This window comes from Dendropsophus ebraccatus, chromosome 13 (genome assembly GCF_027789765.1).
Source record: "Dendropsophus ebraccatus isolate aDenEbr1 chromosome 13, aDenEbr1.pat, whole genome shotgun sequence".
In the NCBI taxonomy this organism is placed as follows: Eukaryota; Metazoa; Chordata; class Amphibia; order Anura; family Hylidae; genus Dendropsophus; species Dendropsophus ebraccatus.
In genome coordinates, this window is record NC_091466.1 from 68,270,737 (window position 1) to 68,286,478 (window position 15,742).

A 15,742-nucleotide genomic window follows, 5' to 3' on the forward strand; every position below is an offset into this window, starting at 1 on the left:
ACATGTCAATTATTTTGAGTGGAGGCACACATGCCCTCCCTTTCAAATAGATAGCAGGCAGGATTCTTGCACTCTTAGGGCCTGTCACATTACGGAATCGGCGCCGAAATTCTGTGCGCCGATTCCGTAGAGTGCAAGAAAGTATCTGCACCTTCCAACTGGCATGTGAATTGTTGCTATGCAATGGCCCATGCAAATAGCAGATAGAATAAGGGCAGTATGCTTGGAGAGAACCAACATTGGTTTTAAGCATTGTGACCCCAGGTTAAAACATATATGATAAGATACCAAAAACTAAGATAAGATACCAAAAACTGTGCAGTAAACTATAATGGTGCCCTTCATATTGCAGTTAAAAGGAAAACAAATATAAATAAAAACACACACATATATATATAATATAATAATATATCTGGAATATCAACGACACCATTATAGTTTGCAGCACGTTTGTTTTGTAGAAGTTTTAGCAGACTTCAGAAATTGGATTTATAGTCTTTAACTCTTCTCTCTGCCTGTCTTCCAGGGAAAAGCTAAAGCTAAAAGAAAGAGAAGAAGCTTGGGTTAAAATTGAAAATCTAGCCAAATCCAACCCCCAGGTGCGTAGTTCTATAATCTAATGTTACATTGGGGATCGCTGAGCTTTTTACTAAAGCAAGTTTGCAATTTACATTCATCATTTTTTTTAGTTATCATGGAAAACATGACCCTTCCTGTGTTTTTTTTTTTTTTTTTCTCCAAAGAGTCTAAACATAGGAAGTTCCATGTTTCCCAGGTCGTCTGAACAGCATGATGACGACAAAAAAAGACTGTAAATTGCAAACTTGCTTTATGTTACATATACTGTTGATTTAGACTATGAAAATTATAATGACCAGTTGTTTTTTTGTTTTGTTGATTTTTCTTTGGTTTGCCATCAAAACCATGGCAAAAAACTGCTACAAAAGCTGTAACGTACCCGTGGATATGCAGTGTAATAAACGCTACAGCAATGCCTGCCATCAAGCCGTACAGATGGATCACATTCATTTTCTTGCATTTTCTGCTTCTATTCTTCATTGTCAGCACATAGAATAGGAGGTGTAATTCTTGGCTGACAAGGCAGGGAACCAAACACATCAGCTGTACAGATATCTCGAGTCCTGATAGTTTGCTGCAAAGTTTTATCAGTCTGGATTACAAAGGCCTGGATACAAATAGACCGCAGTACTCCACCGTCCATCCTTCAACATTTTCCTTCCCTCATCAATCATCTGATGAGTGCTGCTCTTAATGCCCATAGTCCACGCTGCCAAGCATATGTATATTTTTTTTTTATACTGTACTTAATGGACAGAAAATGGTTGCGTCATGTTCATCGCTGACACCTCCCGTAATCTCAGCCCTTTTATCAGCAGGTCTCGCTTCATCTCTTAATGTGTCAGAAATAGCTGCTAACTAAAGCCAGATGCTTAAAAACGGAGCACGGCCAAGTGTTATTGTGCGGGGAATGACAGGTCACCCTGTGAATATTGCTGACAAGTAGCAGTGTTTACAGAGCGGACCCCTCCGCCCTGTATGGGCAGGGGGGGGGGATGCTGAGATTCCTGCCTCCTTGCAGTACAAGTAAAACAGATTATAATGGTTGTTGGTTCAGCTGACTGCAGAAAGCTCTTCGCCTAGTTCTGCTATGTTCTCAGTGTTCCTTCTGAATTATCTTTCCTGTCCAATAAAGTTTTAACAGGGACACTTAAAATTTTAAAAATGGCATTTGCTCATGTCATAGAGACCTGTGAAAAGGTAAGGTTTGATCGGTCGGGGTCTGGCGGCTGAGGCCCCCACTGATTGCTAGAATGAGAGACAATAGAAGAATTTCTATCCTCTCATTCATTGATGATAACCAACATTGACGTTATAGCCCCTTTTAAAGGAGATGTCCAGCCTCAGCTAATTTCTGAGAGGCGTCAGGGAAGAAAATAGCAATCATGAAACCAGCTAAGTTTTTTTTTTTGTTTTTTTTTTTCACTTATTTTTATTTTTTAAATCCCAGTAAGTGGTTACCTTTCGACTACTTTATATGTATAATATACTGGCAAACTCCTGTATACCATTATGTCATCCCCTGTATTATTTTGGAAAAAGCTGAGTGTACAGGCAGACGTGGGGTCTTTTCTAGGTCACCTGATCTGATTGTGCCGAAGACCCCCAAAGGTACTACTGAGGAGTAAGAGGGGCTCCTTAATCATGCTGCAGTAATAAAAGGTGTAAATAACCAATCTGACACCTTACAGCCTTATTACCCAGAGCAATTTACTGCTCTGACAACGATCAGCCAAGGAGTGAGCAATCGTACGCTCAGTGGATGATCGTTGTCTTTACAAAAAAAAAAAAAAAACACAACAAAGATCATTGACCAACCGAGCACCCTCCCTGAGGTTGTAGGGGAAACCACAGGAAGAACACAGTGCTGCAGAATACTAACAATTATATACTGAACTGGGTCATCCTGTGTGGCTCTATGCTTTACACTGCAGCTGATTCCTGCTTTGCATTTCAGTACCCCATGTATACTGACACATCTGCTCTGAACAGTCCTGTCGCAATGGAAACAGATGGACCCTTACTTGAAGATGTACAGATGCTTAAGAAGACAGTGAGGGAAGAGGCATCTCAGGTAACCATGGGTTAGGGGGATTCTTAACCCCTTGGTACGGCAGCTAGGTTGGGCCTTAATGATTTCAAAGTCTGACCTGTCTCACTTAATGCGGTTATAGCTCTGTGATACTATAACGTATTCTATAGCGATTCTAAGATCATTTTTCGTGACATTATACTTTATTTTAGTGCCAAAAAATTGGTCACTATCTTGTGTGGGGGGGTTTTTGTGACTTTTTTTTTTTTTTTTTTTAAATACTTTTATCACGTTGGCACAATAGAAATTATCACCACATTGCAAGATTCCTATTATTATCCTTCATGTGACTGAGCTGGGTTTGGGTCATCAGCTGATCATGCCTTTAAGTCCTAACCTAAAATCATTGGCCTGCGACTGAAGACTCTGTCAACTGTTATACATTACCTCTCCACGCTTCCCGATGTCTTCCTGGCTTTTTCCTGCTCCCAGCAGGCGTTGGTCTCTGAAGTGATCAGCTGCTCAGCCAATTTCTGGCCGGAACGGGACCATTGTGGCTAGTGATTGGCTGAGCGGCCTATGACTTCAGAGACCGGCTCTGAAGTTGCAGCTGCAGGAAGAAGCCAGGAAGAGCGTTAAGAGGTAACGTATATACTTATATTACACTTTATCACATCACAAAAAAAAAAATATATGTATATCCCTCACTGCATGATTATTGATCCATGAAATAGACTCAGTAAACAAGTGCTGATCTAGCAGATTACCACTCTTTTACATTACTAATCGGGCCGTGTAATACAGCCCTTAGAGTAATGGAAGAAATTAAAGGGAACCTGTCCTAACTTTCATGCTGCACAAACCACGAGTCATCTAGGCGATCCCTCGTGGCATCTGCCTGAATTGATGGTTTTATTCCTTTTTAAGTATTGGCTGGTGGGTGAGAAGAAGCTACCGGGGACATGCTCAGGCAGCATGAAAACCAATACTGGCTCCCTTTTTAAAGGTGATATGCGACATGTTGGGGGTGGGAGTTGCAGATGGTGGGGTTAGGAATTCCTAACTGTGCCTGGCCAATGGAGAACAAGTAAGCCCACACACACGCAGGACACGTGAGACAATGGCTTGGTTGCTGGCTGCAGTGATAGCCCAGCCCCATGAACTGTCGAAAGCTAATGACATGTTGGCACAAAATGGCGCCGGCACAGACAGGGGACGACAGTATGAAAAAAAAACTGGAACTAAACACCTTCCAAGGGGTATCAATAAATGTATATCACTGGAGTACCCCTTTAAAAATAAATACAAATGAGATCTCCCCAGACTGCTGTATCTTACTGTTTTGTCAACTGCTACATGGATTGGTCAAAGAGATTAATTTTTTTTTTTTAATTTACCCCAATTCCAGGCTCAAAAAGATCTGAAGAAGGAACGACCCCTCGTACGACGCAAGTCAGAATTGCCTCAGGACATCTATACCATGAAAGCCTTGGAATCTCATTGCAGAGCTGACGATTTAATAACACACGACGGGCATTAGACTTTGACAGTTAAATATTTTGTGGAATTTTTTTTTTTTTTCCGGAAGCAGTTACACAGCAGAATTTTTTTTTTTTTTTTTTTTTTGGGTGCCATACCGTTCTGTTTAATGCAGTCAGGTTTTTTTTTTTTTTTTTTTCCCCTTCAACCCAGTTCTGTAGGCAATAACGTAAAGCGATGTACAGCCTAAGATCAGATGTTCAAACAATGGTAAAAAAAAATAATAATACACACAAACTTTCTATGGTATATGCAGAACTTTGGGTTACATGTTACTTGTCGGGCCCGCTCCAGCGGCTGCTTACACAAGAGGTGCGCACCGCCTGTAGATCACCACCTGCTACCGCGCCGGGATCGCAAACCACGTGACAGCCATGCAAAAAGACGATGGTGCTTCACTGCGATATCTCCTTCACTGGTCCATGTACTAACCTTTCTTGTGATCTCTTTTAACCAAGTGTCTGGTCTAATTTCAACTAGGGGGAACAAAATAGAGGCTTTAACTGCATGTGCTGCGTAGAGTTTTATGGGATAACTTTTTTTTTTCTTTTTTTTTTTTTCCCCCCCTCTTTCTTTCCTCAGTTATGTATATTGTTTGCTTCAGACAAGCCTCATATACTGTTGAAGTCCCTTTTTTTTCCCCATGTATTGAAAGCCATATTCTTGTCAGTCGCCGTCATCGCCATCATCCATATATATTTTTTTAAAGTATTACAATGCCATTTCTAGAAAGAAAAAAAAAAGTGCACTAACCAAGCCGTCGTGTTACCGTTGGGTCAATCAAACAACATAAGAAAAGAAAAGAAAAAATTGTGTTAAAAATTTTGTTCTTGAAATAAAATACAGTTTCACTGCTGATCTTGTTCCTGGGCACGGGCGCTGAGATTTTTTTTTCCTCTCTTTGCTCATTTATTACAGTAAAGTTGCATTAGATAATCCTTAGGTTTCTTTTTTTTTAATGATATGTATATATGCCGGTAGAATGCGTGCACACTGTATCAGCTGTTTGCTGCTTATAAATGTGTATATTTTTGACTATTTGCAAAAATTTTATATATAAGAGGGGGATGATAAATTAGTAATAAAAGAGGAGGATGAGGACGACGGCGGCAGCAGCAGGAGGAGCAGCTCCCCCCAGTGGCGGATGCGGTCACCGTTGAACAGGTTGTAAATATGTCCGTATTGCTGTTTAAGGTTAGATGCTGCTAAATATTCACCAAGGTTCCATGACTGCAATTATTGTGCTGTTTCTCTATTATTATTTTTTTCTTTTTCTTTTGTCAAGTGGCCAGTATTCATGAAAAAAATAAATAAATATATATATATATATATATATATATATATATATATATATATATATATATATGGTTTGTCACATGCAGCAAAGTATTAGAATGAAACCTCTCACCTCTCACCTCTGACTTCCCTTCCAGTCCTCTGCGCTGTGTTTTGCTGCCGTAGGCTTATAGAGACGTCCATCGGCGGGATCCGATGACTATGGGCTGAGGTCTGTCCGACCACCTCTGGACTGTAAGGGCCATTGTAGGACTTTTTGGTGGTTTCTCCTTTGTTAGGCCAGTCCCTGTGCGATTGGCTTGATATTTGTGCTTATACCGGCTGCAAACTCATTTTGCCAGTCCATAGACTATAGTGAGAGAGTGAATTTGGCAATTAAAGGGATTATCCAGGATTAGAAAGACATAGGCGCTCTCTTTCAGAAACAGCACCACTTCTGTCAGTATGTGTGCAGTATTGCAGCTTGGTACCATTAAAGTGAAAAGAGTAAAGTTGTAATACCACCGACAACCTTGAGGACAGGGGTGGTGCTGTTTTGGGTAGAAAGCAGCATTTTTTAAAATCTTTTTATCATGGATAACGTCTTTAACCAAAATCAGATCTCAACCCTTGCATAATCGAGTGACTGCTGCACCCACTGAAAGATTTCTTCTAATTACTGTGAATGGGAAGAAATCAGTCAAAAATCAGGGGGCAACAGTGACTCTTCCCTGATCACATGCTGCCAGCTATTGGGTTCAGCTTATCCTAACCCACAGGACGTCTTGCCAACAGCTGCTTGTTACATGATAGGTTCCCTTTAAATTAGTTCTACTAAATCCATTTATAGAAAAATCTGATTAATAAGGCTGAGGAATAGGTTGCCTTGCCAGTCATGCTGATTTCTATAGAGGCGTACCAACAATACCAGTCCGACTGTATACCATCTCAGCTCTGCTACGCAGGAACAAGACTCTTCTCTTACCGATGTATTGATCAGATATTTGGATAAATGGATGTATATAACATCTTATTGCACATGTGATCTTTCAGGGTGTGAAGATCCTTCCCGTACCACTTTCCTATTAGCATTGGCACCATCTTTGTATGATTTTTAAGGGACACTGGGTGCTTGTACATTATATGTATATATAGTATACCATTGTTTGAACTTCCATCTTTTGCTGTTTTTTTTTTTCATTTTTTTTTTTTTTCTTCAGTTGTTTGATTCCAAGGGCAACATATTTCTAAAAAAAAAAAAAAAAAAAAACAAAAAAAAAAAAAAACTTCTCTGCCCGACCTGCGACTTGTTCTAGCCATGTTTGTTTGACTGTCTAATACTCCATTTATACCAATCCTCTATTAATGTCTAGATTTTATTTGTGCTTTATTGATAATAAACATTCACCAAATAAGGGAAACATTCACCAAATAAGGCCCATTTTTCCTATATTTTTGTTTTTGGTTTTTTTGTTTTTTTTATGTCACTGGGCAAAGGAAACCCCCACAAAATTCCGTACTTGGACTAGAATAACCTCCTGGTCTCATTTGATTATACCAAACTTACGTGTATAATGTGGGGTGGGAGGGGGGCAGCCTGCCCAGTTGGGATTTTTTATTTTTTTTTGGTGATTGTTTTTTCTCGATAAAGTTTTATTGTACACAACTTTCAGAGATTTTACCTGTACATGAGGAATGTCAACAGTACTATATCGAGTGTCTTTTTAGTGTGGCTTTAGTATGGCTTCGTTTTAATATTGTACATACATTGTACGTTGTTTTATGGTAATAAGTAATAAAACTTTAGACTTCATATTTTGTAAAAAATGGTCCTGTGTACAAATTACGGCTTCACCAAAAACAGTAGTTTTTTGTTTGTTTTTTCCTTTTCACACTGAAAATTTGGACTAGATTGCCGCCATTGCCTACCGCTGATATACTTAATTTTTTTTCTGTAGGGGGTGGGGTTAAAAAAAAAAAGTGGGTGGATCCTACCTTTCCTCTAGACATTCTGCATAGCACTTAATCCCTATGTGCTGTTGACAAGCTCTTGGTGTATGATTTGGAATCAATAAAGGATATGACTTTCAATATGGCAGCTGTCATCTTGTGAGTTGTACGGGTGAAAAAAAAAAAGACACAGTTCTATCAAGGGCAACCTATTGTGGTCCCTCACACGTTCTGATACAAAGAACGGCCAGGTATAGGAGTGATAGCGTTCAGTGATCTGCACCTTTATTCAAAAATCTTTAAAAGTTTCCCAGTACTTATCAGCTGCTGTATGTCCTGCAAGAAGTGGTTCTATTTTCAGTTTGCTGTGCCAAATCCCCATAAAAAAAACCCTCTCCTGCTCTGGACAGTTCCTGACATGGACAAAGGTGGCAGCAGAGAGCACTGTATCAGACTGGAAAGAATACACCACTTCCTGCAGGACATACAGCAGCTGATAAGTACTGGAAGGCTTGAGATTTTTAAATAGAAGTAAATTAGAAATCTATATAACTTTCTGAAACCAGTTGATTTAAAAGAAAGAGGGTGTTTTTTTTTTGCTGGAGTACCCCTTTAACTCTGGGGCCTCTGTATATTGATCTTAACAATTTGGTTATTATTAACCATATTTCCATTCTACTAAACGGAAACTGCTGCATGAGGCCTGCATTCATTTGTTTATTTTTTTTTCCCCCCCAGCCCCTGTAATAGGAGATCAGATTCCTTTTTCGCTCGGGTTACTTACACAACACGATAAAGCTTTTTCATAGAAACTTTACTCCAAGTAGCTATAGATCAAGGGGACAGGCACTGTTACTGCACCCATAGAAGTCTATGGCCCCGATTATACTCTGATCTCCCATGGCGGCACAGACACAGGCCTTTGGTTAATATGCATAAAAGGGTTGTGACCAAACAAATGATACAATTTACGGTTGCGTCAGTCGCCCAGGCGTTTTATAGTGAGATTAGGTTTTGGTTAAATGCTAAGCAAGTGGCAAGTGACCTGCAGCCGGATGCGACATCTATGGGACCTGGTTGGAAAAGAAGCTTGGAGACTGCAACCAGAAAATCCAGCAGGTGTGAATGGGTTGCGGATATCCTGTCATGGTGGCAGACTAATGGTCCTTTTACACAGGACGATTGATCGTTCTTTTTTGCACGATAACGGTCGAATTCGAACGATAATCGTACGCGTAAACGCAGCGAAAGCTCAAACGACCAGCAAAAAATCGTTCATTTTGATCTTTCAACATGTTCTCAAATCATCGTTGATCGTTCGCAAAAAATTCGCAGATCGTTCCGTGTAAACATTCTTTCAGCGATTTCACCTATGTGTGAGATAGGCTTAAACGATCGCATAGCGAATTTTCCGTACGATGTATCGTTCCGTCTAAACGCTGATCGTTATAAAAAAAACATCGTTTATTCAAAATCGTTTATCGGGCGAATTATCGATCCGTGTAAAAGTACCATAAGGGCCCTATTCCACCGGACAATTATCGTTCAGATTATCATTAAATCGTTCGAATCTAAACGATAATTGTTCGGTTGAAATGCAGTTAACGATTAACGACCGAACGAGAAATCGTTGATCGCTTTATAAGACCTGGACCTATTTTTATCGCTGCCCGTTCGCAATGAATAAAACATCGTTCGGTCGTTCGCAATAGATACGAACGCAATAGCGAAGAAAAATGATAGCAATTACGATCATAAGTAACTATTATCTTTCTATGGAAATGAGTGAACGTTTTCAGGTCTTTCGCAATAGCGGGAGTTTGAAATCGTTAACGATTATGCAAACTATAATCGTCCGGTAGAATAGGGCCCTAAGGGCCCTATTCCACCGGACGATTATCGTTCAGATAATCGTTAAATCGTTTGAATCTAAACGATCGTTCGTTTGAAATGCAGTTAACGATTAACGACCGAACGAGAAATCGTTGATCGCTTTATAAGACCTGGACCTATTTTTATTGTTGCTCGTTCGCAAATCATTCGCATTGAATAAGACATCGTTTGGTTGTTTGCAATAGATACGAACGCAATAGTGAATAAATAGCGAAGAAAAACGATCGCAATTACGATCATAAGTAACTATTATCGTTCCATGGAAATGAGTGAACGTTTTCAGGTCTTTCGCACTAGCGGTCGTTTAAGATTGTTAATAGTTAACGATTATGCATAAACGATAATCGTCCGGTGGAATAGGGCCCTAAGGGCAGGGATGGTGAAGCTTCGGCCCTCCAATTCGCATCATCCTTAGCTCTGCAACATCTGAACTACCAAAGGTTCTCTATGCCTGGACTAATGCAACCAGATTGCCCAGCATTACTTTCAGTATGACCTTGCACACTTGGCATCATGTGACCAAAAGGAAAATGCAGGACTGTGACTCAAAGCCTCATTGTTACTATAAATGGCTGTGCTCATGAAGATGTCACTTAAGGGGTTACCATGCGAAAATCTTTTTCATTCAAATCCACTGGTTATATAAAGTTATTCAGATTTGTAATTTACTTCTATTTAAAAAGCTCCTGTCTTCCAGTACCTATCAGCTGCTGTATGTCCTGCAGGAAGTGGTGTATTCTTTCCAGTCTGACACAGTGTTCTCTGCTGCCACCTCTGTTCATGTAAGGAACTGATCACAGCAGGTAATGTTTTCTATGGGGATTTGCTGCTGCTCTGGACACTTCCTGTCATGGACAGAGTAGGCAGCAGAGAGCACTGTGTCAGACTGGAAAGAATACAGGACATACAGCAGCTGATAAGTACTGGAAGAATGGAGATTTTTAAATAGAAGTAAATTACAAATCTGTATAACTTTCTAAAACCAGTAAGAAAAATATTTTTGTCGGAGTACCCTTTAATACAGGGGGAGGTGTGGGACCCTCTTACATCTGCCTAAAGCTACAGCCCCTGTATGGAAATCCATTCTGGGTAGAATAATACCATTTTTTTTTTTCTTTTCACATCTCCTGTCAGTAAAATCTGCTCTGGATGAGGGAGGACTGTTCTGCTGCACGAAGTGTCAATGGAGAAAAACAGATTTCCGCCCACATCCCAACTGTCCTCGCTGAGGCCTCGGGCGTCGCTGCTCGAGAAAATCACTTTCCATCGACTGTCCGTAATACAGTGGAATCGTCCAGGCCCCTCCTGACAATTGTGTATGTCCTAATCTATAAAGATTTACTCCATTCCAGTTGTGAGCGGCCAAAGCACACACCAGTATAAAGTGCGTGTAATATTACCAAAACATCTAAAAGAACCATAGCCCCTGACTTCTCTAATTTAAAGGGCATCTCTCTATTTTTTTTAATAGATGATCAAGATATACAAATTCCTGGTGTCAAAAAAGTTAAATTTACATTTTATAAATTATTCGGTCTTCCAGTACTTATCAGCTGCTGTATGTCCTGAAGGAAGTTGTGTATTCTTTCCAGGCTGACGCAGTGCTCTCTGCTGCCACCTCTGTCCAAAGCAGGGATTTGCTACGGTTCTGGGCAGTTCCTGACATGGACAGAAGTGGCAGCAAGAGAGCATTGTGTCAGACTGAAAGAAATACACCACTTCAGGACATACAGCAGCTGATAAGTACTAGAAGACTTGAGAGTTTTAAATAGGAGTAAATTACAAATCTACATAACTTTCTTAGGGGCCTTTTACACAGAAAGAATATCTGACAGATTATCTGCCAAAGATTTGAAGCCAAAACCAGGAACAGACTATAAACAGAGATCAGGTCATAAAGGAAAGCCTAAGATTTCTCCTCTTTTCAAATCCAGTCCTGGCTTTGGCTTCAAATCTTTGGCAGATCATCTGTCAGATAATCTTTCTGTGTAAAAGGGCCCTTATGGTGCGTTTACACAGACAGATTTATCTGACAGATTTTTGAAGCCGAAGCCAGGGACAGACCATAAACAGGGAAAGGGTCATAAAGGAAAGACTGAGATTTCTCCTCTTTTCAAATGCATTCCTAGTTTTGGCTTCCAAAATCTGTCAGATAAATCTGCCTGTGTAAACGCACCATAACAGCAAAAATCCTTTTCTTTGAAATCAACTAGTTTCAGAACATTATATAGATTTGTAATATACTTCTATTTCACAATTTCAAGTCTTCCCATACTCATCAGCTGCTGTAAGTCCTGCTGGAAGTGGTGTATTCTCTCCAGTCTGACACAGTGCTCTTTGCTGCCACCTCTGTCCATGTCAGGAACTGTCCAGAGAAGCAGCAAATCTCCATAAAAAACCTCTCCTGCTCTGGACAGTTCCTGACATGGACAGAGGTGGCAGCAGAGAGCACTGTGTCAGACTGGAAATAATACACCACTTCCAGCAGGACATACAGCAGCTGATAAGTATGGGAAGAAGTACATTACTAATCTATATATCTTTCTGACACCAGTTGATCTGGGGTGCCCCTTTTAAAGTGGTGACCAGGAAATGTTAGTGGTGTCACTATTATATAGTCTCTGAGAGTCCCATCCATTATAGAGCTAGTACACACCCATAAGGTTTCTTTTCTCTTCTCTGGCCAATCACAGCCCAGCAGACCTGTGGACAACTAGCAGTAGTATACCAGCTATTGTAGGATATAGACACCCAGCAGTCACCCCCACCTACCACACATAAACCAATAAACAATATAGAAGGTATCACCTCCAGAAGCAATGATTTCCTGCATTTTCTTTTTTTTTTTCATTGTTTTGAAACTTCAAGAAAATGGCAGCAAGAAATGCGATATGACTGCAGTGTGTGAATAGATCCTTAATCACAGACACAATATACTGGATGTTTTTATGCTTATGCCAAGGGAATTTACTTAGGATTCTTGTAGAAAAGAAATCTTATGCAGAGGGCTCCACCTAGTGTCAGTATGTGGTAATACCTGGTAATTGGAGAATTGGTGATGGAGGGGGGGGGGGTGAATAAGTATCAGTCTAGGAATGCATGGAACCATTAGTGTGAGGTTGGGGACATGGGGATGGATAGATCAGGGTATACGAGGCTACAAATAAGTGGGTCAGCTAGGATAAAGACTGGGGATGGGTTAGTGAGTATAAAGCTGGGGGTGGATGGGTGAGCCCATAGAGTGAGGATGGGATGAGACTGTGAATAAATAGGAGGTGGGTCAGTGGGAATGGAACTGGGGATTGGGAGATCTAGGAGTATGAGGGTAGCCATTGTGTGAAGGGATGGATGGGTCAGTGAGGATGTGTTGGATGGATAAGTGATCCTAGGGATGGTTGGGTCGATGAGGATGGATAGATTAGTAAGGATGGGTTGGATGGGTTTGTGATGAGGATGAGTGGGTTAGTGAGGATGTTTGTGGATGGATCAGTGATTATAGGGAAAGCTGGGTCAGTGAGCATGTGTTGGATGGATAAGTGATTATAGTGATGGGTGGGTCAGTGATTATACTAATGGATGGATCAGTGATTATAGAGATGAGTGGATCAGTGATTATATTGATGGATGGATCAGTGATTATGCAGGTGGGTGGGTCACTGATTATAGGGACAGGTGTGTCAGTGAGAATGTGTTGAATGGATCAGTGATAATAAGAGTGGATCAGTGATTGTAGGGATGGATCAGTGATTATAGGGATGGATGGATCAATGATTACAGGGATGGGTGGGTCAGTGATTATGAGGATGGGTGGATCAGTGATTATAGGGATGAATTGATCAGTGATTATACTGATGGATGGAATGATTACAGGGATGGGTGGGTCAGTGATTATTGGGATGGATGGATGGATCAGTGATTATGAGGATGGATGGATCAGTGATTATGAGTATGGATGGGTCAGTGATTACAGAGATAGGTGGATCAGTGATTATACTGATGGATGGATCAGTGATTACAGGGATGGGTGGATCAGTGATTATACTGATGGACGGATCAGTGATTATAGGGGTTGGGGGGATCAGTGATTACAGGGATGGGTGGATCAGTGATTATACTGATCAGTGAATATAGGGATGAATGGATCAGTGATTATGAGGATGGGTGGATCAGTGATTACAGGTATGGCTCAATCAGTGATTACAGGGATGGGTGGGTCAATGATTATACTGATGGATGGATCAGTGATTATGAGGATAGGTGGGTCAGTGATTATACTTATGGATGGATCAGTGATTACAGGGATGGGTGGATCATTGATTATGAGGATTGATGGGTCAGTGATTACAGGGATGGGTGGGTCAGTGATTATTGGGATGGATGGATCAGTGATTACAGGGATGGATCAGTGATTACAGAGATGGGTGGATCAGTGATTGAGGATGGGTTGGTCAGTGATTATGAGGATAGGTGGGTCAGTGAATATACTGATGGATGGATCAGTGATTACAGGGATGGGTGGGTCAGTGATTTTAAGGATGGGTGGGTCAGTGATTATACTGATAGATGGACCAGTAATTATAGGGATGGGTGGGTCAGTGATTATACTTATGGATCAGTGATTACAGGGATGGATGGATCAGTGTTTATGAGGATGGATCAGTGATTATACTGATAGATGGATCAGTGATTACAGGGATGGATGGATCAGTGATTATGAGGATGGATGGATGGATCAGTGATTACAGGGATGGATCAGTGATTACAGGGATGGATGGATCAGTGATTATGAGGATGGATGGATCAGTGATTACAGGGATGGATGGATCAGTGATTACAAAGATGGATGGATCAGTGATTATGAGGATGGATGGATCAGTGATTACAGGGATGGATGGGTCAGTGATTACAGGGATGGGTGGGTTAGTGATTACAGGGATGGATGGGTCAGTGATTACAGGGATGGGTGGGTTAGTGATTACAGGGATGGATGGGTCAGTGATTAAATTGATGAATAGATCAGTGATTATTGGGATGGATGGATCATTGATTATGAGGATAGATGGATCAGTGATTACAGGGATGGGTGGGTCAGTGCTTACAGGGATGGATCAGTGATTACAGGGATGGGTGGGTCAGTGATTATACTGATGGATGGATCAGTGATTATTGGGATGGATGGATCAGTGATTACACTGATGGATGGATCAGTGATTACAGGGATGGGTGGATCAGTGATTACAGGGATGGGTGGGTCAGTGATTACAGGGATGGATGGATCAGTGATTACAAGGATGGGTGGGTCAGTGATTACAGGGATGGGTGGATCAGTGATTATTGGGATGGATCAGTGATTACAGGGATGGGAGGATCAGTGATTACAGGGATGGGAGGTTCAGCGATTACAAGTATGGGTGGGTCAGTGATTACAGGGATGGATGAATCAGTGATTACAGAGATAGGTGGATCAGTGATTATACTGATGGATGGATGGATCAGTGATTATGAGGATGGGTGGATCAGTGATTACAGGGATGGTTGGGTGAGTGATTATACTGATGGATGGATCAGTGATTATAGGGATAGATGGATCAGTGATTACAGGGATGGATGGATCAGTGATTACAGGGATGGGTGGGTCAGTGATTACAGGGATAGATGGATCAGTGATTATAGGGGTGGATGGATCAGTGATTACAGGGATGGGTGGGTCACTGATTACAGGGATGGGTGGATAAGGGATTACAGGGATGGATGGATCAGTGATTACAGGGATGGATGGATCAGTGATTACAGGGATGGGTGGATCAGTGATTACAGGGATGGATGGATCAGTGATTATACTGATGGATGGTTGGATCAGTGATTACAAGGATGGGTGGATCAGTGATTACAGGGATGGATGGATCAGTGATTATACTGATAGATGGTTGGATCAGTGATTACAGGGATGGGTGGATCAGTGATTACAGGGATGGGTGGATCAGTGATTACAGGGATGGATGGATCAGTGATTACAGGGATAGGTGGGTTAGGGATTACAGTGATGGGTGGATCAGTGATTACAGGGATGGATGGGTCAGTGATTACAGGGATGGGTGGGTCAGTGATTACATGGATGGGTGGATCAGTGATTACAGGGATGGGTGGATCAGTGATTACAGGGATGGGTGGATCAGTGATTACAGGGATGGATGGATCAGTGATTACAGGGATGGATGGATCAGTGATTACAGGGATGGGTGGGTCAGTGATTACATGGATGGGTGGGTCAGTGATTACAGGGATGGGTGGATCAGTGATTACAGGGATGGATGGATCAGTGATTACAGGGATGGATGGATCAGTGATTACAGGGATGGGTGGATCAGTGATTACAGGGATGGGTGGATCAGTGATTACAGGGATGGATGGATCAGTGATTACAGGGATGGGTGGATCAGTGATTACAGGGATGGATCAGTGATTACAGGGATG

The 15,742-nt window shown here is 41.3% G+C and overlaps 1 protein-coding gene across 2 annotated transcripts in view; it reads left to right on the forward strand.

Moving 5' to 3' along the window:
* Positions 1 to 4,152, forward strand: part of PPP2R5C (protein phosphatase 2 regulatory subunit B'gamma) — a 51,821-nt gene extending 47,669 nt beyond the window's left edge. For both annotated transcript variants that reach the window (XM_069951363.1, XM_069951364.1), the window contains 3 exons: positions 527 to 599; positions 2,537 to 2,653; positions 4,020 to 4,152. In XM_069951363.1, the coding sequence (XP_069807464.1) occupies positions 527 to 599; positions 2,537 to 2,653; positions 4,020 to 4,151 (322 nt within the window). In that variant the 3' untranslated portion in view covers position 4,152. The remainder of the gene's footprint in view (positions 1 to 526; positions 600 to 2,536; positions 2,654 to 4,019) is intronic.
* Positions 4,153 to 15,742: the final 11,590 nt, after the last annotated feature.